This window comes from Ursus maritimus, unplaced genomic scaffold, assembly GCF_017311325.1.
Source record: "Ursus maritimus isolate PB19 unplaced genomic scaffold, ASM1731132v1 scaffold_1, whole genome shotgun sequence".
Classification (NCBI taxonomy): Eukaryota; Metazoa; Chordata; class Mammalia; order Carnivora; family Ursidae; genus Ursus; species Ursus maritimus.
The window spans coordinates 19,009,174-19,035,536 of record NW_024423343.1 but is presented as its reverse complement, the minus strand read 5'-3'; the positions used below and the strand labels follow the sequence as shown (position 1 = coordinate 19,035,536).

General features: G+C 53.5%; 1 protein-coding gene and 1 long non-coding RNA gene across 2 annotated transcripts in view; one reads left to right on the top strand and one right to left on the bottom strand.

Moving 5' to 3' along the window:
* TMBIM1 (transmembrane BAX inhibitor motif containing 1) overlaps positions 1 to 14,601 on the bottom strand; it is a 16,282-nt gene extending 1,681 nt beyond the window's left edge. Inside the window, exons 1-11 of the mRNA XM_008690474.2 lie at positions 14,467 to 14,601; positions 5,720 to 5,961; positions 4,336 to 4,436; positions 3,517 to 3,581; positions 3,283 to 3,336; positions 2,729 to 2,779; positions 2,181 to 2,220; positions 1,903 to 1,940; positions 1,629 to 1,716; positions 1,175 to 1,270; positions 162 to 215 (exon numbers count right to left, since the gene is read on the bottom strand). Of these exons, the coding sequence (XP_008688696.1) occupies positions 162 to 215; positions 1,175 to 1,270; positions 1,629 to 1,716; positions 1,903 to 1,940; positions 2,181 to 2,220; positions 2,729 to 2,779; positions 3,283 to 3,336; positions 3,517 to 3,581; positions 4,336 to 4,436; positions 5,720 to 5,921 (789 nt within the window). The 5' untranslated portion in view covers positions 5,922 to 5,961; positions 14,467 to 14,601. The remainder of the gene's footprint in view (positions 1 to 161; positions 216 to 1,174; positions 1,271 to 1,628; positions 1,717 to 1,902; positions 1,941 to 2,180; positions 2,221 to 2,728; positions 2,780 to 3,282; positions 3,337 to 3,516; positions 3,582 to 4,335; positions 4,437 to 5,719; positions 5,962 to 14,466) is intronic.
* LOC121105010 lies at positions 11,158 to 12,786 on the top strand. The gene is made up of 2 exons (XR_005837426.1): positions 11,158 to 11,301; positions 12,471 to 12,786. It is a non-coding gene; the product is annotated as an uncharacterized LOC121105010 (long non-coding RNA).
* Positions 14,602 to 26,363: the final 11,762 nt, after the last annotated feature.

Below are 26,363 nucleotides of genomic sequence, written 5' to 3'. Positions count from 1 at the left end.
TGCCCAGAAAATCAGTCACCTCTTGACAGTGGAGAGAGAGAGAAGTGTAGCTGTGGCCCACTCCCTGCCCCCCAAGCAGCCTAAATGCATGCTCCATCTGTCTAGTTGCTCCCCTCCAGCCCCTCAGCTCCCCTCCAGAGAGGGAGCAGGGCCTTACTCACCAACGTGAAGCAAATGGCCCCCAGAGCAGCATAGACCATGTGGAGCCAGTAAATCTGGGGAGAGGAGACAGGGATGGTGTTAGAAATCTTGGCAAAGCACAGACCCAGGCAGTCCCTCAGAACCAGCTTCCTCTGGCATTCTGGCATCTGAGCAGGGAGACCCAGGAAGCTGGCTACATGAAGGAACTACTTCTGCCTTCCGGATCCTGGAAGAAATTAGGAGTAGTAATGTATTTGGGATGCCTGGCTGGCTTAGTCGGTGGAGCACACAACTCTTGATCTTGGAGTTGTGAGTTCGAGCCCCACATTGGGTGTAGAGATTACTTTAAAAAACAAAAGACAAAAAAAAAAACAAGAATAGTAACAAATTTGGACAGAGAAAACAGAGGCCATCCTTCAGTGGTCATATAAAACCAATCTCCAAAGTTAGGGTACAGAAGCATCCACTGTGCTTTTGGAAAAAAGCAGGTGGTTGCATTGTCGCTCCAGGAGGGACAGAGCCAGGCAGGCACTGGTTGAGGAGCCCTGTCACCTTTTCCCCAGTCCTAGTCCGCACTCAGTCATGGTTCCTGCAGCCAGCCTGGGAAGGAAGCCCCCAGCCACCCCCTCCCCAGGGCAGCCTGCTTAACAGCCCTCCAGCACTGTGCTCCCCTCCTCGCAGGTCCCTTCCATCCAGGCCCATCTTCTCAGTCCTGGGCACCTCTCCCATCTCCCTTCTAGATCCTAAGCTCAGCTGTCAGGCAGATATCACCCACTACTTCCTCCCATGGGAATTCTGCGATGCCGTCCAGGGCTTCAGGTTCTGTGGCTCCCAGGGCCTTCGAATCTCCAGACAGGGATTCCCCTAACCCAAAGGACGGTGCTCCAGTGTTGGTGCCTTTGCAAGCCAGTTGAGAGCTTCCAGAGGTCAGAGCTTGCCCAGAGACCTGGGTGGGACCTACTCCCAACACTTCATACAGAAAGTCTCCTCCGAGTGCTAGGTTTGCTGACCCCAGCTCTCCCAGGACACTCACATATTTGAAGGACAGCACAATGGCAGTGACAATCCCAGTCACCATCATCACAATGCCCAGGACACAGAAGAGGCCTGTGCACGAGGTGAAGTCCACCTGCCCGGAAGGGAGAAGGAGGCACCTGTCAGACCAGTGTCACAACCAGCAGCGCAGCCAGACTGCCCCGCCTCCCTGACCAGGGAATCCCAGTGCTGCCTCCTAGAAGGCATGGGAGTAACCATGACATTCGAAGGACAGATGCAAGGAACAGTTTTGTAGGTGCCAATAGGAGGGGAAGGGGATTAGGGTCTCTAAGGGAAATCCCTGGTGTAGAGGGTTCTGGGCCCTGGCAGGCCTGCTGAAGTGCCAAGCCTGGAGGGCCAGGTTTATATAAAGAAAGGGGGGTGGGGTGGGGTGGCCAGGGAAGCGCCTCCTGCCCGCCACCCCCTCCCCGCCTCCACGCCTATACCCTCACCTTGGTCTGGAAGCAGAAGATGGTGACCGAAATGGACACCACAGCAGTGATGATCATTGCAATGATGACGGCTTTGGTTTCATACACACTGAGGGGAAGGAGGAGTTTGGGGAGGCCAGAGGCATAAGTCATGTAGGAATGACTTCAAAACTATCACTTCTAGAAGGCTCCTGCCCAGCATTCCCCCCCATACAGATGACTGCCAGCCCAGGGATGCCCCACTCCCCCATACTACACACTTCGCAGGAGTGTGCTGGTTTGTCCCTGAGTGTACCTGGAAATGGTGCCCGTCATGAAGCCCATGGCAAGAGTCTGAGGGGAGGTCAGAGACAAGAGTATAACACGTAAGAAAGGTGGGCCCCTGGAGGCACAGCCATGGCAGACTGCCAGAGCTGGGGGCACATGTGAATGAGCGGGAGAGAGGCAGCCGTGAGGAGACCAAGGGCGTGGGTCAGATTAGGGTGTGGGAGAGAGCCAGGGACATCTCCCACGATCGTGTCCCCAGCCCTTCCCTGGGACCCACCCTCCTTCCCTCACCCCTTCTTGACTTACAAAGATGGCCAGCAGGATGATGTTCCATGGGAAACGGCGTCTGAANNNNCGTGATTAAGTGACTTGAGGCCAGCCAGGTATCAGAGGCTCCTTGAGCAGAAGGTAGTTTTTGGCTCAGGTGCTTGAAGAATGAGGCCTTGACTTGGGGGAGGGGAGGCTGCATGGCCTTTGGTACGTGCTCAGGTGTTCTATGCAGGGACAACATGGCCGATGGGACAGACCTGGGCTGTGGAACCACAAAGACCCGGATCCATTTGCAGCTCCTACATTGCCTGCCTGCCTAACTGTGAGAAAGTTACTCAGCCTCTCTGAGCCTTGGGTTCTTCCTATCTGTTAAATGGTTTAAATGTTACATACCTTGCAGGTACCGTAAAAATAACAGCCACATAACTGAATCTATCCCACACAGGCAAGGGACTTTGCACACACCCGCACCTCAGCTGCGCCCATCACCATGCAGCTGCTACAGGGATCCCCTTTCTTCCCCAAACACTTGACCCCCCCACCGGTCCCCCACCATCCCTTCTCACTGTCTGTCTGGGACTCACCTGGGTCCCTGACAGCAGGCGAGGGTCAGATAGGTGGCCAGGAAGACAGCACTGGGAAGAAAGAGATGAGGAGGTAGTCTACCGGCCTGGTCCACCCCTCAGCCCCCTCCGGGCCCCTCCTGGCAGCACTCACCAGGCCAGCAGGCTGGGGGCTCAAGGCTGCTGGGGGCCCACGGAAGCATTTGGAATTCTGAGGGGAAGTTACCCAGGACAAGATTACCCCGCCAAGGACACTGAGAACCTCTGAGACAGTTTAGCCAGGAAGGAGGCTGAAGGAGACCGTGGCAGCTAGGCTAAGAGAACTCGGGGACCATTTGGCAGTCTGCATGTTGCCACCAGTCCCTCACCCCTGCTCTCAGGAGCTCCGTGGTGCTGTCACTCCTCACTTGGTCACTCCCACACACCCACACTTCCCAGTACAGCTGGCAGCTTGAAGGGCCCCTCTCAAAACATATTTTGATACCTGCCCTGAGAGAAGCTGGTCAGTGGTCCCCCCCTCATCTCCTTGCCCTCCTCCCCCAACACACATAGAGCAGAGAGGAGCAGAGACTCACTAGGACACATAGTAGACGAACAGGTTTCTCCTCACGAAATCACCAACTGGCTTCCTGTGGAGCAGGGGAGGGTGGGAGGGGAGAGGAGTCACACCAGGCTTGGTACCGCCCTGCCCAGGCCCTCCCAGCAGCCGCATGCAAACTCCCCTTGGGTGCATCTGAGCACAGGGCTCACCCCAACCCGCACTCCCCACGGGGGACCCAGTGAGACTGAGGCAGAGTCCTCAGACTCACACGAAGGTGAAGATAGCGATGATGGCCACGGTGACAAGCAGCTGGATGGAGATGATGGTGTAAACCTGGAACACAAGCCAGGGTGGGGGCAGCACGTGTCACCATCCCCCCCATTCCCCCAGGAAGCAGCCAGCCTCCCACCCAGGAGCCCAAACGACTGGCTCTGACGGGTGGGAAGGGGGCTCTTTCTTAATTTGGAAGGATCTCTTCTTACTTCATTTCCACTTGAGGGCCCTCCCTTGTTGCCACCTGTCCTGAAGGCCACCCCGGAGTGAGGAGTCTGGCTCAGAGGCTACCCACACCCTCAGGGCCGACCCCCACCTCCAGCTGCTCCTTGCCATCTCCCCACCGGTGCCATGGCTAGCCTCGCTTCCCTGCTTCCTCCCCCGCCTCACTGCGCTAGCAGGGATGGCCTCCACGCTCAGACAGCGGTCCCTGTGCCTACTCCGTCCCTGTGGAGGAGCTGGGGGAGAGGAGGGGTATAAACAAGTATGATCATTCTGAATTCCAGTCTCATGGGAGAAAGAAGTTTGGGGAGAGAGGGACACTCTGGCAGAGCCTGCCTAGATTTTCCCAGATTGAATCTGTCCCCTGCCACAGGGTCAAGGAAGAGAGGAGTGAGAGGCAGGGAACATGGGTCAGAGGAGCTGGGGGCCCCCCTGAGGGCAGGGCAGAGCTAGAAAGAACTTGGAAGGAGGCAGCATATCTCCATAGGAATGAGTGCCCGGGGCTCACAGTGCCTGGCTACACACCCCGTCCCCACCCCATTCCCACAGCCCAAGGAGCCCGGAGACAGTGGCCTCCCAGCCCATGTCTTACCTTTCGGATGAAGGTGTGCCGAACTTTCCTGTCATCCCACTCTCCAGGCCCAAAGCTTTCACTCACTGCTCTCTCCTCCCCATCATAGCCCTGGCCTGGGCCTGCAGGGACAGATCATGTGTGACCAACTGGGGACTGGGACATAGGGCCTCAATCCCAAAGCCTGCATGACATTATATCAGGGTCTCCAGTGTCTCCAGCCAAAAGACAGGAGACAAAACTCAGGAACTCCTCACCCAAGCCAGGTCCTCTAGACACCCTCAAAGCGGCCCAGTGCTGGGCTGGGCACCATATGGAGCCGTGTGTCCCTGTCACGAGGGGCCTTAGGTGTGAGCCCATTCGTCAGTGCACATTCACTGAGGGCACGTGGGTGAGCGTGTCCAGCCCACAGCTGGGTGCTCTGGGGTATGAACACACATGGTCCCTGCCATCTAGGGGTCACGACCTAGTAAGGAAGCCAGGCAGGGGCAGGGCTTGGAGCATCAGCGAGAGGAGCTGGCAGCGTCAGGACAGGGGGTGTCAGGGATGAAAGGAGGAAAGGCAGGTAGAAACACAGAGCATATGTGTGGAGGGTGGAGAACAGAGTGAGGGCCGTGTTCTCCGTCCAGCAAACATGAGCACACAAGGATGCCAGGGGTCCTCGTGCCTAGGACAAGGCGTGACCGTGAATGTGACTTGTGCGCTCTAATATCCCCACCAGAACACGTATGAACACGTAAGGGCAGCTGACGGCTCGCCGTGCCCCAGCATTCCAGAGGCTGCAGGGCTCAAACATTCCTTCAATGCCTCCTTGGGAACTGCTCTCAAATTCTGCACAGGAGCCATTCACGAAAAGTCGCCGCATCTAAGCTCTCATTTCCGACCCAAGAGAGCATTTACCTGCCGTGACATTTACCAAACATCCGAATGACTCCTGGATGTTTGCAAAACTCAGACATTGTCTTAAGGGATGAGGACCTGCTGGCACTGAGGATATTAAAAAAAAGAAAAAAAAATGCTTCAGGTTCCAATTCCTAAGGGAGGAGTCTGGGGGCAGAGGTGGCAACTGTCTAGTTAGGACCCAGAAATGGCCTCCTAAGGTAGCCGCTCTGACGTACCTGCTTCATCCTGCCACTTTCTCATCTGATGCGTGAGTTCTGCTGTGTGACTATGGACCTAGGCTCCTTGCTGATTAAAGGGCCTATAGGCGGCCGGTGGGGCAGGAGGCTAGGCGCTGAGGGGGCGGATGGGGAGGAAACAAAGATGGGGAAACAGAAAGAACTAAAGAGGAGATGAAAAAAGGGATGAAACAGGAAGCTGAGAAGGAAGGAAAAGAGGTGGCTCGTGTGCGACAAGTGCTGCCTTGTCATCCCCCCACCCCGCCCCGCTCCCTTCAGGGACTCACCGTAGTGCATGGGCATCGGGTGGATGGGGGGCATAGGCTGCGGGTAGCCAGCAGGGTGACCGTAGCCAGGCTGCGGGTAGGCTGGGTAGGCAGGGTAGCCACCAGGCAGGACGGACGGCTGCCCATAGCCCCCCTGGGGCGGAGAGCCAGGGTACAGAGGGTTGCGGTCCTCATACGGAGGGGGGGCGCTGGGGTTGGACATGGCCACTCAAGGGCTGAGGGCAGAGCCCAGCTGCTGGCACCTGGAATGGAGATGAGAAGAGCAGTCAGGAGTGCCCAGACCCAGCTCACCGGGCCCTAGTCCGGGCTGCCCCCGTGGAGAGGGGACCCTCCTATTTTCTCTCTTAATCATGATCCCCATGTGTCATCCTCTGGCCACAGGCCGTCCTCCCGATCCCCACAGTGCTGCCCGCCCCACCAGCTCCACCCTTGCCTTCTGCCTTCATGCCAGCTTTCTGTCCACAGCCCTCCTTCCTGTGCAGTTTCATGCCCCAGGAAAGCAGAAGGGGGGATTTGTGCCAGAGCCCAGAGCAGTCACTGGGCACCAGTGGTGTGAGGGACGGGGGACTGGGGCCCAGGAACTCCCTGTGCTCATTTAAGAAAAGCTTCCAGCCACCAGGGAAGAAGCCTGATGGCCCAGCCAAGCCTCTGGGTGAGTCACACGGCCAGCTGGGACCCATGGCAGGGGTCAGCCCAGCCCCCAGGGCAGCTGGCAGGAACATCAGGCCTGAAAGGCAGAGCTGGGGAGGAGCCAAGGCTCAAAGTGGAGGGGGAGGGGGGCGGAGGACAACAAGCTAGCCCCAGGGCCAGCTGAGCCACCAGACCCGAGCCGGAGGGCAGCAGGCCCATGGCCAGTGGCTGAGTCAGGGGACGCCGGAGAGGCCTGGGCGAGTGGGTGCCCTGGGCTGGCCACCAGGGCTGGGAAGCTGCACAAAAGGGCAGGCCAGAGACAGGACTTTCTGGTTCCTTCAGATAATAGCTGAGGCACATCCTATCTGCTGCTGTGCGGGGAGTAGACAGTGTGCACAGGCCCCGAACCTTCCCTGAGGGACAGACACATGTTTTGAGCCCCAGGGCCTCTGGTATCCCCATGTTCCCCAGGAGGGGCCGTGGCTAGAGGGGAGGAGAGAGTGCTGAGGGGTTTGCCACCAGACCTAGCCTGTACCTTCTCTGCAGCAGGAAGACCCCCACAGCCAGGGGAAGGCTGAGGAACAAGGAGGAGGGACCCCCCAAAACAGCTCAAAGAGACCTCCAGGTTGTATGGCCCTAAACGCTCAATTCAGATAAGAGAATCAAGGCACAGAACAGTGAAGGGACCCATGACTCCCCAGGGTCACAGAACTTGCAGGTGAAGGCACAGCTAGAATTGAGGCCTTCAGGGTCCTGGGTATGCCCGCTCTGTGTTATGCTGTGTTCTTGTCCTCCAGGCCTGGTGTTCCCCTCTGAGGTGGCAAAGATGGGGGCTGCAGAAAAGCTAAGGAGGAGGTCCCAGAAAGGCCCTATGTCCTTGGTAAGGATGAGCCTTGACAGTGCCACAACCTCCTCCCACAGCATCTCCCAAGGGGCAGACCTTTAGGATCCCACAGGGAGGAAGCACCCCCAGATCCAGGCAGGCAGACATCCTCAGGACCTCTGCTGGAAGGAAGAGAGAACCGGCTTCTCTTTTTAGGGTACTCCGCAGTCCAGGGATCAGATAAGGGACTGTCTTATCACTTCTCTCTTAGGAGAAGTGGGATAGTTCAGGGAGGAAGGTGGTAGGGAGGGCCAGGGAGGAGGGATCGAGTAACAGGCCAGGTCTCTAAATGGGTTACTTTGAGAAAAGCTGTTCTCCATCCTCCCAGAGTAGACAGACCAGCACAACAAGAATGTGTCAGGTCAGAAATAAGAAAGACCTTTCTAGCAGTGAGGGTATGACCCAGAGACCCAAGGCTTCCACAGCAGGCTTGTGGCGAAGGTCTACACAGTGGAGAGTGATGTGAGGAGATAAGGAAAAAAAGGGAACAGGAGAAGACCAAACACTGAGTGTTGAGAGTTTTGGATACAGAGATACTAACTGCTGTGGGAATGTTCTGGACTCATGTAAGGGTAGGGAAATTAGCATAGATAGTTATAATATGTAAATTATAATAGGTAATATGTAAATTTTCATAGATTTTTAAAAAGGAAGAAACACAAACTGGCTCTCCTCCCCTGAGGCAAGAGGCTCCTCCTCCCTACACCCCCCTGCCCACCCCTCTCCAGGAGCCCCCTTCTAACTCCACCAAGAGAATGGCTTCCTGTTCGTAGGAAGAGGTACGAACAGGCCATCTTTGGAGCAGGGCTATCTGTCATTATTATGGCCATCTCAGCCCCGGGCCCACCCATCTGGCCGGTGGCACACAGGTGAACAGGCTGAACATGACCCAAGAGACACTGGCAGGGAAGGCCCCGTGGCTGGAAGCCCCAGCTGGGCCACCACACAGTGATGTCGCCATGACCTGGCCCTGTCAGCTGCTCAGGGTGCACCTCTGTAAAATGAGGTGTCCTAGGCCAGATGATCTGTGAGCTCATCTCCAGCTCGAGCAGACTGTGAATTATCTGAGGCACCCAGCTACATGGGGCTTGCCCTTTGCCCAGCCAGCAGCTGGCCCTCCCTCCTTCCTCTAAGCCAAGCCGGGCCAACAGGTCCCTTCCCAGACCATAGGGGCTGCGGCCCCAGAGTGCAGTGTGAATCACCGAGAGGAAGGTCAGCCTTGGTTGGGCCACCAGGACTCCAGGGGCCGGCTCCAGCTCAGAAGGCTACTGACTCACAAGGACTCTCTCTGCACTCCCCCACCCCTCCCTCTCACTCTTCTGGTTTCAGAGGAATTCACCAATAGACCTGCCTGCTGGGGACATAGCAGGTCACAGTCCAGTTCTCCAAGGGCTCAGCCACCAGCCCATGCTTACTGGACACTGGCACTGGACCACTTCACCTCACTATGCCTCAGTTTCTCCACCTGGAAAATGGGTTTAACACTAAACTAGTACTCTCCACGGAATTGTAAAAATATGCATAAAGCACTTAGAAGGGTACCTGACCCCTGATGAAAACAGTAAATGGTGGCTGGTTTTAGTTACTATTTTATTAATCCTTACAGTAGTCCAGCAAGGTGGATAATGTTATCCCTATTTACAAATGAAGAAAGAATTAAGTCTCTGGCCCAAGGTTACTTAGCTAGGGTGTGATGAAGTCCACTTCTGAGCTCCAAGACAGACTCCAAAGCCTGTGCTCTAATCCCACATTTGGACAACCTGTCTATCTAAGCCTCAAGCCCATGGACTCTCTAACAGCAACAGAAGGCTTACATAGCAAGTAGACACCGAGCTATTCAGCCCCCTCTATAATCCCCCCCAACCCCAGTACCCAAACAACTGCCAGGAGGTGAAAGGGGTGGTCAGAGAGAGAGATTCTTAACTGCCGGAGCTGAAAGCAGACCCACTCATCTGAGGCGAGCCAACCCCCTTCCTTTACCAACAGGACAGGAAGGTACAGTGACCTATCCGTGGTCACGGAGCTGGGCCTGGGGCTGGGACTATATCCGGGCTCTCTGAGATAGAGTCGTGTTCAGGCGAGTCAAGGGAGTGGCTTAGGTCAGCCTCACTCACCTCCGAGCAGCGCCAGGTGGGGCCCAGCTGACTGCTGCCCAGACTACAGGAGGGCCCTGGCCACCTGCATGTCACTGAGGCCTCCGCTAAGTACGATGTTTGGGGCTGGCCTCTGCCTAGGCAGTAGGGGAAGTGGTCAGTGTTTACTTTCAGAGCTATGACTAAGGGTAGGAGCTGGAGAACGTGGAGTAGAAAGGGAATGAGGGGAAAGAGGAGGGAGACAATCCAGAGACCAGGAATCGGGTCATTCGGGTTTGCCAGGAGCTAGTGGAGGAGCTCCCAGTCTCCAGGGACTAAAAGGGACTTTTAAGGCTCCCCACTGGAAGCCTGAATTTTCCTAAAACACAGTAGGCATTCAGCTTCTCCTGAACACACTCCAGTAACAGGGAGCAAGGCCATTTCCTTGCAGGCAGCCCGAATCATTAGAACATTCTTCCTCACCATGCCTGCTATCAGCCATTCTAACTCTGCCCCATCCCTGTCCTGTTACAGATCCAAGTTGGCTCCTCCATCCTCATGACCCCAATCCCCCCATCAGGAAGGTGCCAGAAGCTCTCCTTTCTCCTCCAGACCCAGCCATCCCAGCAGAAGTGGGTGGGCTCAGACCCAGGACTTGCTGGCTGTCGAGGTTTTCAGATAAAGCCTTGTGGGGGGTGAGGGGAAGCATCTTCTTCCCCTGGAGCCATCTCAGTGTGGCCACCATACCCCAGCCAGCTGAGGCCCAGGCTCAGTCTCCCCTGGGGGGCCCTGAAGGGTTAAGACTCTGGAATCTGCACAGAAGGGTTGCAGCAGGAGGGTGTGTGCGTGAGTGAGTGTGTGTGTGTGTGTGTGTGTGTGTGTGTGTCGGAGGGAGGGGCGGAAAGGAGCGGCTGACTGGTCCAGGCAGCCTGCCCTCCTCTCTGCCAGGAACGGATGCCCAGAGCCAGAATGGAAAGAATAGCTCAGACTGTGCATCTCAGGAAGCCCCGCCCAGCAGGCGCAGGGGCACGGCCCCTGGTCTCTCAGGATAGTCTCCTTCCCACCCTTTTCCTTTACCTACCCCCAACTCCCCGAGCTGTCGCCCACCCCCAAGAACCGGCCCTCCACTCTGCTCCCGTCCCCGCCCCCGCACAGAGCCACCAGGGCACAGGCGTAAAAAGATACACCCAGGAGTGTCTGGGCAGGTCACCAGGCCTGCCGCACACGCACCAAGAGGCCCAGGATCAACTTCTCCTGTCTGCCTGGCTTCTGGGAATAACAGGATGACTCTGAGGGGATCCAAAGCCTGGCTTGCAAGAGCTGGAGTGGCCTTTAGAAATCATCCGGTTGTCTGACAGACAAGGAAACCCCAATACCGAGGAAGTTCCTGCCCAGCCCACAAAAAAGCCCTCTCAGTCATGGGTTCAGAACTTCCATTCCCAGCCCTGACCACTGTCTGAGAACCCAGTAACAGACGCAAGCACACACAAAGCTGAGGCGGAGCCAGGGCAAGTCACCCTTTCCCCCCCACTGCTCCCCCCATCCTCTGTGTCCCCTGCTCAGAAATAGATAAGACGGCCAACCCACGACTGCCCTCCGGGCCCCGGTCTCGAGCCCAGGGCGGCCTGTCTCCCATCGAGGCTGAGAGGGGTGGGGTGGGGAAGACGTCTGGGAGAGCAGGGGAGGACCCAGGCCCCACAGCTCCGTCACCCTTCCCTGGGGGGTAGAAGTGTGTCACCAGTGCCGATAAGCTCAGTGATCCCAGCCGGCACTGGTCACTGGTCCTAAGGGCCTGGAAATGCAGATAAGGAAGGAGGATTCAGAAACGCAGCCCTTAGCCACCTCCTCCGCCTTCCGTCTCCTCCTTCCCGTAGGACTTCAGCTCAGGAGGGAGGCGAGGCCGATGTAATTAGCAACCCACAGTGGAGAAGGGGGACTGACTAACCCTTCCCTGCGGTGGGCAGGGCGGGCAGGAAGGAAGAGAGTTGCTTACAGCGGTGAGTACTGGGTACCCTGTTCCTGGCAACTAAGGCAGGTCTGACAACAGCCCTTTGAGGTGCATATTCTCATCCCCACCCTCCAGAGGAGAAAACTGAAATGAACAGATCTAGGGGCCCACAGCAGGCAGATAGCAGAGATGTGTTTGAACCCTGATTGGATGTATGATTTTAGAGTCCAAGACCTTTGCTTTTACCCCTGCTTGGAACACAAGCCCCCGAGGCACCCCCAGCAGCTGCCTGCATGCACAGAGCAGCGCCTGGGGCAGGCTGACGCAGTGAAGACCTTGTCCTTGTAGAGAGTCCCTCCGCGCCAGAGCTCTGGGTGAGAAGGCAGGGAGCGGAGTTCTTGTCCTGCTCCTAACTCTGCTGTGACTCAGGGTGGGCCACTCCACATCCTGGACTCTTTTCCCCACCATAAAACAAAAGATCTGAACCAAAAGATCAAGTCTATTCCAACTCCAGCAGCCTCTGCTTCTGGAAGAAGGGCCTAACGGAGCACAGCCGGTTTCAGGGTAGAATGACCTGCTTTCTGGGCTTATTCCCCACGTAGAACATCTACAGAGGCAGAGACACATGGCATGCTCAGGAGATGGGAGTGACCCTGACACCCTCTCCTCCCAAACTTTCCCCATACTGCCCTCTGGAACCCACAGCCAGCACTTCCTGGGCGCTTACTTGCCCCAGAGCCTGCAGAGAAACAATGTAACAGTGTGGACAAGAAAGAGTATCAGGCAGGAGGGAGGTCAGGAGACCTGGGCTCCAGTTCTAACCCTGCCACCAGGCAAATGACCTCCCTTGGCCTCCTTTTCCCCCACACCAGCCCCCATGGGGAAGCAGGGGAGGACTAGTTACCCAGAACCATGGAGTTGAGAGCTAAACTCAGCCAGCCAGGCATTTCCCGGACTGCTCTAAAGAACGCCACCCCGGGAGATGTTAATGGAGGAGCTCTGAAACAGAGAAGTCTGAAAAACAATCCAGAGCCCTTTCAGAAATTCCCAAGGCACAATGGCATAGTGAGCCTCTGAGCAGTCCTGCAGTGAGCAAAAACGGTTCAACTTTGTTTCACCCAGTTTCTCTCCAAACTTCCTTAAGCCTGAAACATTTTTATCAGGGCACACCTTATTTATATCCTGTGGGATACTGACCAGTCCACCTTTGTTTTACAGATAGACCCAACCCTGAGAATGATTCATGTCCTAACTCCTCGTATCTTCAAACCCCTGTCCTGCCCTCAGAGCAGCCACGTGAAATACAAGCATGCCCCCTCACTCTGAATCAGCTCGATCCTCGGCGAGGGTCCTGCCTCTCCTCTCCACTGCCCACCCCCAAGACAGCTGCTCTTATCATCTCCATGGTGGAATTTACTGCAAAGGCCTGGGGGACATCTTCAACTAGCACAGAACGAGGAGACTGGCATCCCCTAACATCACCTTTATGTAAGAGGAAAAAATACAAACCATTAAAAACAAGCACTCATTCTTAGCTTCCTCCCTGACCCGTGCATTGAGTGCTCTCAGTAGCTGGCACTGTGGCCTGCGGACTTCTGAATATCTCTGCTTCCAAACAAGACCCAGGTTTTGGTCTAGAATCCCAGACTCTTAAGGTTAGAGGATCCGGTCAAGGCCATTCCCTCCATGGCATTCCCAACAGAATACTCAAGAAAGCCCACATCGATGTTCACCATATTGTTAGCAGAGGCCTTCTTCCCAGAGAGCTGTCTGAGCGTCCACGCTCTGGCCCTCCCACTTCAGCCCTCCGAAGACAGGAGTGCCTTCTCTGGGGCTTCTGCTCTTTCTGAAGGACCCAGAGTGAGAAGTTTGCGGGGGTGAAGTGCTCTGAGGTGGACAGCTTCCAGCTGAGGCCCTCGTTCCCGTGGGAGGAGCCTGAGCTGAGGTGGTTATTACCCCAGCTCATGACATGAAGCCCTCCCCACACTTATGCAGTAACCCATCATTACCTCTCTGACATGCCCATTTTTACAGGTGAGGCCCTGAGGTCATGGCACCAGAAGACAGAGGAAGTCAGTGCCCTTGACACTGTGTGGTCCCACCACTTCTTTCGAAGTTACAAACTGGGTCTCTGTTCGGTCCCCTGCCTCGAGAGACAGGGACAAGCAGGCAGGTGAAGAGAAAGTATGGCTGCCCCTTTGCCCCAGACAAAGCAGCCCCAGGCAGCACCCGGCACCCCCTGCCACCACTGGCCAGGCCAAAGGCGCCAGCTTTGAAACCAAAGCTCACCAGATGAATATTTCAGAGCCCCAGAGAACTGGACACCCGAGGGACCTGCCATGACATCAGGCTCTGACCCTAGTTCCCAGGCCTCCCACCACTTATCCCATGTCCTAAGTTGGGGTGGTATCCACCCCCTGGATACCACACCCAGGCCACAGTGGGGTGAGAGGGGATGGACACCCCCAGAGGACAAGAGCTGATGTAGGACCCCCTGGAACAGGCCCAAACCTCCCAGCAGCCTTTCCCTGCTCGCCCTCCCACTGTCCCCTGGCTCCTTCCCCGGCTCCACTTGTTTTCCCCTTTCCCAGGTTCCTGGCGGGTTTTTATGCTGACCCAGAGAGGGCACGAGGAGGACAGTACTTCCTTGTTGCTTTCTCAACCCGGCCTGGGGACAGCGGCTGGAAGCAGGCGGGCTGAGGCAAAGTCATAGTGACAGGGGGTGGCCACTTCCCCCATGCCAAGCATGGTGGGCCGCCGGCTACTTCCACCCCAAAGCCAGGCCACTCCCCCCCCATTCACATACTCATCACCTGTCTACGCCTAGGCTGGCACCAGCCTCCCGGCCGCTCCCCTCCCCCTCCCCCTCCCACCGGCCCAGGGCCCTGACAGCCCCCCTCCCGCGCACAGCTGGCCACTCTGGGGGCTCGTACGGTGGACACGCCCTGCGACACACGCGCCAGAAGGAGAGGGACGTGACACCCTCAGACCCTGGCCTGCTCGCCGGTGCCCACAACCCACTGCTCGGCTCCCAACGCTAAACAGGCGCCACTCGGCCGCCCGGACACCGGGAGAAAGCGAAACTCCCAAGGGCGAGGGCCACAGCTTCGCATCTGGTGCCGCCTCCCCGGGCCGAGCACTCGGAGAAAGTTCGGGGCGCTGCCCCAGCCCTGGCCCCGTCCCCGTCCCTGCCGGCCCCGGCCCCCCGACTTGCCTGGCCGCTCCGACGGTGCGCTCCCGGCCTCCCTTCCAGGCGCAGCGAGTCCCGCACGGAGCGCACGGGCCGGGCCTGAGCAGGGCGGGCCTGGGCTGCGCTGGGGCTCCGCGCCCCGCCCCGCCGCGCCGGCCCCCCGTGGGGCGGGGCCTCGGGACGCCGCCAGGGGGCGCTGGGGGCCGCCCGGGGTCCCACCCGCGTCCGCCCGCTCCGCGAGCGCCTCCCGAGACCCCGACGACCATCTAGGGTCCTCGGGTATAAAGGCAATGCGTGATCACTGATGGAAACTTAGAAAACACAAGCATACAGGAGGAAAATCTGTTCCCTCCACGCCTCCCGACTTCCTGCGGAAAGCGCCTGCGCTTGTGCTTCTCTGCCTTACATGTCCATGTGTTTTCCTTCTCTTTCTAGACTGGGGCGTATTATGTGATGTTTTATCTATTGCTTCTATTTTACTTAACATTTATCTTGAACATTTTTCTTGTCACTAAATAATTCTTCAAAAGCGTAATTTTAGTGCTGCAAAGTATTCTATCACATAGCTATGCTGATTTATTGAATCAATTTCCTACTGGAAGATACTTAAATTGTTTCCTATTTCTCATTATGAGACATAAATCCATGGTGAACATCCTTGACAACTCTCTTCTTTTAAACCAAACGCACTTCTCAGGTTTAAAACTTCAGATGTCCAAACGTAAAGACGGCCCTTGGAATCTCTCTGTCCCTGGGGACTAGGACATTTCCTGCTTGAAGTTACTTCAACCAGGAAAGCAGGTGTTCTAGACTCAGAAATCCTGACCTGGGATGTAGGTTACTAGTATTCATGGGCCTGTCATCTCAGCCCTCCCAGCCACTAATGCAAGGATACCTACCCTCCTAGTGCCATTTTACAGACCAGGAAATGGGTTCTGGGAATTTTTGAAACATTGCCCGAGTTTGTATAGTTGCAAAGTCCATGTTTTTTCCATTACGTCAAAGCTGCCAGTCAAGGAACAGCTTTATTTCAGGTGCTTATCTAGCGCTAAGAGCTACAAATCCACACTACTACTGGATGTCTTTTCACAGCCTCTAGGGCGCTAACTTCTTGAATGGCAGCAGGAGGCCTGTAGACTTGACAAAATACAACTAGAAATAAGTGCGGGCAGACCACCAGGACAACCTGAACCCCTCCCGATTACAGACCCATCATCGAACACTTTTCTTTACATGATTCTCTCTGCTGGCTAGTCTAGCTTTGTCACAGAGCAAGACTTAGGAAGGAGGGGCCCATGGACTTACCTGGAAAGTCGTAAGTGAAAGCAGTGTGCCTGCTAGTAAGCATAGTGAGCAAAATTACCACTCATATTGTATATTTCAAACTAAGTAAAATCAAGATTTTTTTTAATTGCCCCCCCCCGTTTGTATTTTTATTCATATAGATATAACTTAAGTAGAAGTTACTTAGGGGGACTGGTGGACATTTTGGCAGGCTAACCCTCCCCTCCCCCAGCCACCCCAGCTCTGAAGATGCATGCAGTTCTTCTTAGAAGCCACAGACCTCCTTTTAGGAAGTCCCCTCCCAAAGTGTGAGCTTACCAGCAAGAGCTCACAGGAGCAAGTGCCCTGATAGCAGAATAGAGTCCTGCGTGAAATGTAAAGCCCCAAAGATTCTGGCCAGATCTCCGGGCACCTCTTCATGTCCTCTATGCTTGGGCCTCTTCTCCAGAAAGCACCCTCCACTCTCTGGAACTGTCAGAACAGTCTCCAAGGAGATTTGTTTTCCAGCCAGCAATCACATCCGCCTCATGGCAAAGTGGAATGTGGAGACACACAGTGACAAGCTCCACACGAGCCTCGCTGCATGCTTTCTCCTGAGCCCATTTTCTGATCATGGACTCAAGATTATAATCCTAAAAGAATCCGAAACGAAGCACCTGGCCTAGGGCACACCGCGGGCATTCAGTAAATGATGTCTCCTTCTCTTGACCCCCTTTTATCCCTGGATAAAAGGAATAAAGGCCTTATTTATAAGACTCTTAGCAGATTACTAACCAAGCCCCTGCTGTCTGTCAAGGAGACAGGAATTTCTGGTCCTGGAGATGACAAACCTGAAGGACGCAGCCCAGCCCCTGTCCTCGAGAAACAGTCTAGGGGAGATGGTAAAAGACCACATCATTTTAATTTTGACAGTTTGGCAGGTGTTGGGATGAAGAGGGATTCACTTGGGAGCAGCATCTTAAGAAGGGGTTTAGGCAATCTAGGATTGAGCAGGTGGAGTGGGGTGGGAGTGCTAAGAAATTGGGCTGGGGGGCGCCTGAACGGCTCAGTCGGCTAAGCATTGGACTCTTATTCTCAGCTCAGCTCTTGATCTCAGGGTCTTGAGTTCAAGCCCCATGTTGGGCTCCATGCTGGGTGTGGAGCCTACTTAAAAAAAAGGGGGGGGGCTGAGCAAGAAGACAGGGGGTCAGAATTGAGATTTCACCTCCAGGGCAACGGGAGGCATGGGACTGTCAACAGCCATCTAGAGGGAAGTCGGGAAGGGCGTGGGAGGCTTGGTGGTGACCTCAGAGTAGAATTGCCAAGCTTCAGCAAATAAAGATGCAGGAGGACCAGTTATATTTGAACTTCAGACCAACAACAAATAATTTTTTACATAATTATGTGTCATTGCCCCAAGTTATATTTGGGAACACTTACACTAAAAAGCATGCATTGCTTCTCTGAAGTTCAAATTTAACTGGGCGTCTTGTGTTCTTCTGGCAACCCTGCCCTGGGAGGAAAGTCAAATCAAGTTCAGTCAAATCAGAGGCAGCAGGAGGCAGAGTAGAAGGAATGAAAGGAATCAGGCTGATGTTTGTTTTAGGGATAGGGCAGCGAAAGCTTAGTGATCGGAGAGGGGAGGTTGGCAGGAGTGGGCCCCCGGAGTGGTTTCCCTGGAGCCCTGGTGGAACCAGAAGGGAGTGGGCCGGGAACACTCAGCTTTTTCCGAAGCCAGCCCCAGGGCTCTGATAATCTGCCCTACAGATCCCTCCCGCCACGTGCCTGATCTCTTAGAGTTTATGCGTGACTCCACCCAAGAAAGGTCTTTTCATTTATCACTCACTTTCTCCAAAAAGCTCCCTTTTGTTTTTCGGAGGTAAATATGGGGGTCAATATGCTGCCTTCTCGCCGCTGGAGGGCAAGGTCAAAGTCTCATTCATCCCTAGCCTCAGCCCTGCCGCATCATCTGTTGAATTAAAGGGACTCTTGATGTGCCCAGTTGGGGTGGGGGAGGGCATTAGAGCTCTTTCTCCTGAAAATTGGTCTGGTTATCTATAAACAGTAGTCAGCACTTTCATAAAGAAATTGGGAGTAGAAAAAATAGTGGATTCGAATGCCCCAGGAACAAGAGTTTTGTCCTAGCTTTGCCCCTGAACGGCTGTGAGGCCTGGGGCCCATGTCTTTACTTATAAATGAGTCTAATCGTACTGTTCTTTCCTTCCTCCTACACTTTGGAAGCCTCAGATGAAGTCATCTACGTGAAAAGCACTGAAAAAGGCACGCACATGGGGCTGTTGTTAGTGATCTTGCCAGCGAAGCAGAACTGGAAACAGGTTAGGTGAGAGAGCTCACCCTTCCCTGGATGTGTCACTTTGTGACAGAGGCGTGGCAGCCACCGTGCCGCGGCCAGGGTACAGGGCAGTGCTTTCCAGTCATCCCTGACCATTAGAATCACCCGAAGGGCTTGTGAAAAATGTGTCGATTTCTAGAGTCAGAAATGTGAATCAGAATCTTCAGGGGATGGGGCGCCTGGGTGGCTCAGTCGGTTAAGCATCTGCCTTAGGCTCAGGTCGTGATCTCAGGGTCCCAGGATTGAGCCCCACATTGGGCTCCCTGCTCCGCGGGGAGTCTGCTTCTCCCTCTCCCTCTGCTCGTGCTCTCTCTCTCACTTGCTCACTCTCTCCCTCTCAAATAAATAAATAAAGTCTTTAAAAAAAAAAAAAAAAGAATCTTCAGGGGATGCTGAAAGAAATGCCCCCTGGTGAATCCGATTCTCAGCCAGCTTTGGCACTAGACAGACCTGGGCTCTGTTCAAATCGCGTTAGTGGCTGTGTGACATTGAGCATATTACTTAACTTCTCGGAGCCTTGTATCCTTCTCTGTAAAAAGGGAGGTAATAATACAGGGTGTAAGGTTTAAAAATAGCTTTCAAGTGCTTGGGGCCTAGCAAAAATTGTCAGTTGTTATGGTTGCCGACGAGAGAGAAACCCAGTGACTCAGTGATGAGCGCACACTTGTTTGGCCAGCAGCGTGATTGCATTGGAAGACGAAACAGAACCAGAATAGATGAAGCTGCGGTAGCTAAGGGGGCCCTCTCGCCCTGCCCACTGCCGCCCGTGGACCTTGGCCTCCTCGGTCACCCTGACCTGCCGGAGGGATTCCCAGCTTCTGCAGACCTCTCCCACGCAGGAAGGCCTTCCTCGTATTTTACCTGCGTTGGCCTAAACAGCTCCACGCTCCACAAAGCCAACAGCCATTTCCTCTTCTCTTATTCCCGGCCCAAGATAATAGCTGCCCTAGGACCTCTCATTGCCAGTAACTGCGCCCCTCCATAAGGTCAATGTCAAGCGCCCACGCTCAGAGCACCATCTGTCTCCCCAGCTCAACAAGCCCAGCTGCAACAACTCTGTGACCTCACCAGTACTGAGCTTCTGCGTCGATGCCCCCGCTCCCCCAGGGGGAATCCCTGCACCCCCTTGCCCCCCTGCCTGGTGGAGCTCAGCATGCTGCCCGCACACAGCTGAAAGGGAGAAGGAACACAGGCAAGGTGCTGACAGATGTCACTGAGTTCATCAAGACTTAGGTTTTTCTCGGCATTCAGCTCGACCTTCCCGCCCCAGATAATGACTCCACACTTCCGTCAATCTCTTCAAAGCTCCGGCTCCTTCTCCACAGCCTCACTCTCAGTCTTGGCCTTGCTTCCCATGTCACTGAGCAAACAAAAGCTGTCGGAGAACCACCGCCTGGATCTCCGCTGAGCTCTCTCACACGGCAGTGTGCAAACCAATGATGTGGGGATCTTGTCTGAAGGTAGATTCTGCTTCTCGGGGAGGGACCTGAGAATCCGCACTTCTAATGAGCTCCAGGTGACGCTGCTGCCCGGTGTCCCACTCTCTTCCAGGTGAGGTCCTGAGCTTCTCAAGCTTAATTTGACCAACGCTTAATTCCTAATCCCTGTCCCCATCCACACCCAGTCTGAGGATTCTAGCATCTTCCGTCATCTCCATCAAGGGTGCAAGATGCACAGAAGGGGCTGAAAGGAGGGACATCAGAAGGAACTCCAGCCTTGCGAGTGTTGTCCGATAGAAATATGATTTAAGCAGCATAAGTAATTTAAAAATTTCCAGCAAGCCCATTTAAAAAGTAAAAATAGGGGTGTCTGGGCAGCTCAGTCGGGTAAGCGTCTGCCTTCAGCTCAGGTCATGATCCTGGAGTCCCGGGATCAAGGGTTGCATCAGGCTTCCTGCTTGGCAGCGGGGAGTCTGCTTCTCCCTCTGCCCCTCACCCCACTCGTGTCCTCTCTCTCCCGCTATCAAATAAATAAACAAAATCTTTAAAAAATAATAAAATACATAAAAGGTAAAACTAAACAGGTGCAATTAATTTTAATAATTTATTTATTTAACCCAACATTTGTCTAAAAGCATCATTTCAACGTTTAACCAAGTATAAAAAATTCTTGACAGGATTTTTCTTCATGCTAGGACTTTGAAACCTGGTGCGTAGTTTACACTTACAGCACATCTCAATTTGGATGTTAAATTTTCATCAGAAACACTGACTGTTTATCTAGATTTTATTTAAAAAATGTACAGTTGAAAAGGTAGATTCACATACCCAGGTTGTTCCAAACATATTTGAATAACTGAAATCAGTGTTGATTTTTATATTTAACTTTAAATGAATTGAAATAAGATAAAAATTAAAATTCAGTTTCTCAGTTGCACTAGCTACCCGCATGGGGCTGGCTGGTGGCTACCATATTGGACAGCAGTTAATGCTGGTCATCACTGGGGGAAGAATCTGGGGGTCAAGGTCAGTGCTGTAATCCATCTCGGACCCTCCCTTCTCCCCAGATGCCTGGCCTAGGACCTGGACTCAGTATTTTTTTACCAAAATAAACTTATTCCCGGATCAACAATTGACCTCTGGGAAGACACGCTTAGTTCCCAAACACGACCACTAGGGGGCAGGATCTGGCTATCATCTCTCGGCGAGAAAAAGGAGAACCCTAGCAATTGCCTACATAGGCGGAAGATAGTCCAGTGCAGTTTTTTTATTGCTCATCATGACCCATTAGTGACTTCAGTTAAGTGAATCATACCGACATTAAAAAAGTAGACCAGGAAGAAATGAGAATATAAGCATTATTATTGTTACATGTAACTTTGCTTTAGTTTTATTTATATATCTATTGCGTATGAGTCCTTTTTTTAGGTTTATTTATTTTAGAGAGTGAGAGAGACCACGTATGAGCAGAAGGAGGGGCAAATGGAGAACGAGAGACTCTCAAGCAGACTCCCTGCTGAGCGTGGAGCCCGGCACAGGGCTCCAACCCACAACCACGCAGACATGACCTGAGCCAAAATCAAGGGTCCGACACTTAACCAACTGAGCCACCCAGTCTCCCCTGTGTACAAGTCCTGATGTAAAATGTCCTTATCGTGAGTCATGGTCAAAAAAGTTTGAAAATCACCTTAATTTCCCATACCTACAGATAAACAAGTTGACCCGTGTTGAAGCTAGGAGATGGGAATAGGAGAGCTCCTTATACTGTTTTCTCTTTTGTTTAGCTGTTCTAAATTCTCCGTGATAAGGAGTTCATCAGAAAAGGAACTGAGTTCAGAGAAGTAGAATGGCATACCGGGCTCAGGGCTAGGAGCTAGGGAGCCAGGCCTCACACCCAGCGCTTTTGTACCAACTCAGCAAGTGCTGCTGTGGGGCGAACTGTGTCCTGAGCCCCGCACAAGAAGCAGGCAGACAGGAGGGAACACCATAAATACAGCTCCTGCCCTCTTGGAGCTTGCAGTCCAGTGGGGAGGACAGACATGAGCAACTAACCTCACAGGTCAATACATCAGTACAGACAGTAATACCTGCTCTGAAGACAAATGGACTCGGGGCCCTAAGAGAGCAGTACATGGACCTCACTGAGATTGGGGAGACCAAGGCAGCGGCCCCGAGAGTGTGGCATTGAAGAGTAGCCCAAGTCAGATGAGCTGTGTGTGTGTGTGCGCACACACACGTGTGGATGTGGATATGTGTGGGGTGTATGTGGATGTGTGTGGTGTTTGTGTGTGGACGCGTGTAGTGTATGGCGTGTGGTGTGTGTATATGTGAATGTGGACGGTATGTGGTATGTAGGCAGATGTGGATGTGTGTGGCATGTATATATGTGTATGGTGTGTGGGAGTGTGTATGTGTGTGGGTGTGTGTGTATGTGTGTGGTGTGGGGTGTGTATGTGTGTGTGGTGTGGGGGTGTGTGTGTATGTGTGTGGGGTGTGTGGGGTGTATATATGTGTATGGTGTGTGGGAGTGTGTATGTGTATGTGTGTGGGTGTGTGTATGTGTGTGGTGTGGGGGTGTGTGTGTATGTGTGTGGTGTGGGGGATGTGTATGTATGTGTGTGGGGTGTGTGGGGTGTATATATGTGTATGGTGTGTGGTGTGTGTAGGGTATGTGTGTGTATGGTGTGTGGTGTGTGTATATGTGTATGGTGTGTGGTGTGTGTGTGTATGGTGTGTGGTATGTGTGTGAATGGTGTGTGGTATGTGTGTCTGTTTATCATATGTGGTGTGTGGTATGTGTGTGTATCATGTGTGGTGTGTGGTGTGTGGTCAATGTGTGTGTGTATCACATGTGGTGTGTGGTGTGTGGTTGTGTATGTGTGTGTGTATCACATGTGATGTGTGGTGTGTGGTTGTGTATGTGCGTGTGTATCACATGTGATGTGTGATGTGTGTGGTGTGTGTATCATATGTGGTGTGTGTGTGGTGTGTGTGTATGTGTGTATCGTATGTGGTGTGTGTGTATTGTGTGGTGTGTGTGTCATACGTGATGTGTGGGGTATGGTATGTGTTTATCATGTGATGTGTGGTGTGTGGTGTGTGGTATGTGTGTGTGTATCATATGCATGGGGTGTGGTGTGTGTGTGTGTCACGTGTGATGCGTGGTGTGTGGTTGTGTATGTGTGTGTGGCAGCGGCGGGCATACTGTGATCATTCCCCACAGCAGGAACGAGCTGTGTGGAGGCAGCGGAGGCCGGCCCTGAAGCCGCAGGTGTCTGGGGTGCGAGGGGAGCTCTGAGGCGAGGGGAGCATGGGGCGTGGCCTGAGAGGAGGCTGGGGAGCTGGGCAGCGGCCAGATGCCCAGGGCCTCTTGGGCCTAGTTTAAGATTTTGAATTTTACCTCAGAGGGAAACCATTGAGTGTCCTCGAGCAGAGGAGAGACAGGATTTGGTTTTCATTTTAAGATCCCCCGGCTCTGAGCGGAGAATGGGCTGGGTGCGAGTGTGAGAGCAGGGCCCACAGTTAGGAGCTGTCTCGGGCATCGGGCGGAAGGGGGTGCCCCCTCTGAAGAATCAGTGTGCCTCCCCCCACAGCCACCCAACCCCACATATCCCCTTTGGCCTCACTTGGCTGGTTTTCTTTCCTTTGTGCCCCCCCCCCCTGCCCCATGGCTATCTGTGCCCTTCTCCACTGTGCTTGGAGCTGGCCTGGGGGGACACATCAGTAGACCCTTTGTCCTCCAGCTTCAGTTGAGTTTGGTCAATGGAGAGAGGGGAGTCAAGGAGCATGTGAAATCACGGTATTTGTTCTCCTTCTCCTTCCCGAAGGGTCACCACGGACCGGCTCATCCCTCAACCAAAGGTCAGGTGGCCCTGTCCACACATCTCTGTCCCTCCAAGTTCTACACCTGCTCCGTGCCCTCCCCTGGCAGGCCTAGAGGTGGTGCCAGGGTCCCACCGTCAGAGCCCTGGGGACCGGCACTATCCCTTGGGCTTCCCGCACCCTGCCCATCGCCTCATAGTCAGCTCATCGTGCTCTCCCCGAGTCCTCAGTTTGAGTGGGTACCCCATTTCCTGGCTGACTCTGCCCCACCCGTCTTCTCCCTCAGCTGGCAACACAGCATCAGTGGGACGAGCCTGGACTTTGGGGTCAGATAAAACTAGGACCGAATTCTGGCTCTGTCACTTACTAGCTCTGTGCTGGGGTGCCTCTTTTAGCCTGCCTGAGCCTCAGTCTGCTCACCTGTAACACGAGGACACCATCACCTGCCTTACACAGTGGCTAGGACAGTGAAAGGACACACACAAGGGCGTGGCTCATGCCTAGTGCACAGTAGGCGACCATCCACGCTGGGTCTGTTCTTCCTTCCCTGGCAACCGAGCAAACACTTGCTGCTCTGCCCTGGGTCCAGGGCGGTAGGAGGCTCTGGGGATGAGGGGGAGACTGGGGAGGCCGCAGTCCTGGGAACAAGGTACAGTGGTTCCCCAGTTGGACTCCACACAGTTCAAGGTAGAAAATTGTGAGGGTTACTCTTCAAACCATTCATTTCATTGTGTACAACTATGTGGCAGGTGTTTTTCCAGAGGCCGGAGACAGAGTAGTGACCAGGCATAAGCTGTGGTGATGAGAAGGGGCTTCGGAGGGAAAATTTAAGTTACTTTTGGCTTTAAAGGAGCTGTGCTCCGAGGTAGGACGTATCAGTCTCCCTGGGGACTGACCTCACCCTCTTCCCTTCCTCCCCCTGGGAGGGCCTGCAGAACTCCCCAGACTGGGAATCAGCCTTAATTAGTTATAGCTACTTTGGGAGCGTATTATATCACCTTGGCCTTGTGGGAGCAGAAGGCAGCCAGAGAAGAATGCCTGGGGGATTTCTCCAGGTGTGTTGTGGCAGATGTAGGGGACAAAAAATCCAGGACAGTGACCAGGGCAGACCTACTGAAGGGGTTGGGGGGGCACTTGGAAGTGAGCATAAAATGCTAGAAAACTGGGTTGAAGCCATATTGCTAAGTCAAGCAATGGTAATGGTGTAGACACTGGCTTTGAGCGGGGAGGGGGCAGACCTGATTGAGAGCTGGGCTTCCAAAGGCTTTGTCTGATAGCCTTTGTAAGCTGGATGGGGACCAGAGGAGTCTGTGGTGGGCCGGGTGTTAGGATTCAGCCCAAATTGGGTGACGGCAGTGGGAAATGGAGGGGAAGGATCACACCCTCGGCACCCATTCCTAAAATGTGCATTGGTGGGCCCACAAGGACCAGACATTGATGTTGCAAGAAGGATACAAGATTCAATGACATCACTGAATGGGTATCTGCAATGAGCCCCACACTGTGTGCTTTCCAAGGGTAATCAAGGTTAGTTCTCAGAATAGCTCTGTGCAGATCCTCGGCCCCTTCTGCCAAGAGACCGAGGATCCCCTACACCTGCCCTGTCACACCTAGAAATGACCAGAAAGAGAATGGGCATTTCGATTTGGAACTCAAGAGAGAAACCGGGGCGGACATTCCTCTCCGGGAGCGATGCGTTCTATGTCAAGCGGAGGCAGGGGAAGCAGTGAATGGAGGTAAAAGGGCCAAGTCAGGAGCTCTGGGGAATAGGAGCGACGGCAGCAGAAGGGGATGCTTGTGGGAGGACAGTCAGAGACTGACAGGGAAGGCGGGGCAAAAAGAAGGCTCTGCCCAGAGGTTAGGTGACCAGGACTGAACAGTGACAAAGGGTTTTGTTTCTTTGTTGATATGTTTTAAGATTTTTTTTTATTTTTAAGTAATCTCTATGCCCAACGTGGGGCTCAAACATATAACCCCAAGATCAAGATTCGCGTGCTCTACTGACTGTGCTGGCCACATATCCCCAGGGGTTTGATGTTCCAGGAGTAAGAGCCAAATTAGGATGGAACGGTGGGGACGGAAATTTGGCTGAGTGGGCTAAGAATCCATGCGAAGTGAAAAAGTAAAGGCAGCAAGGAGGACTGCTTTCTTTGTTTTAATAAAATTATAGATAGATAGATAGATAGATAGATAGATAGATTTTTTTTAAAAGATTTTTTTATTTACTTACTTGACAGAGAGAGACAGCCAGGGAGAGAGGGAACACAAGCAGGGGGAGTAGGAGAGGAAGAAGCAGGCTCCCAGCGGAGGAGCCTGATGCGGGGCTCGATCCCATAACGCCAGGATCATGCCCTGAGCCAAAGGCAGACGCTTAATGACTGAGCCACCCAGGCGCCCCTAGATTTTTTTTTTTTTAAGTAAACTCTACTCCCAATGTGGGGCTCGAACTCACGACCGTGACATCAAGAGTCACATGCTCTACCAACTGAGCCAGCCAGGCATCCCCTAAAATAATTTTTTTATTAAAATAGTAATACAGGGGTGCCTGGGTGGTTAAGCGTCTGCCTTCGGCTCAGGGAGTGATCCCAGCGTTCTGGGATCGAGCCCCACATCAGGCTCCTCCACTGGAGGCCTGCTTCTTCCTCTCCCACTCCCCCTGCTTGTGTTCCCTCTCTCGCTGGCTGTCTCTCTCTGTCAAATAAATAAATAAAATCTTTTAAAAAAAAATAGTAATACATTCTCATCATAGTAGGGCAGAAAATATTTTTAAAATATAAGAAAAAGACAATAAGTGGTACCCTGTAAGTTCTCAATCAACGGTCATCACTGGTAGCATCTTAGATCTCTTCTACGCACTTTTGTTTACAGCAACCTTATCAACGATACAAAATTTATACATGTTTGTATCCTGATTTTCCCCCACTTTATATTAAAATGGACAATTTACCCACAGTATTAGTTTGAATGTTTTTGGTGGCAAGTATCAAAACAAAACAATACAACTAAATGTGGCTTAAACAATAAGGACTATTTTTATTTCACAT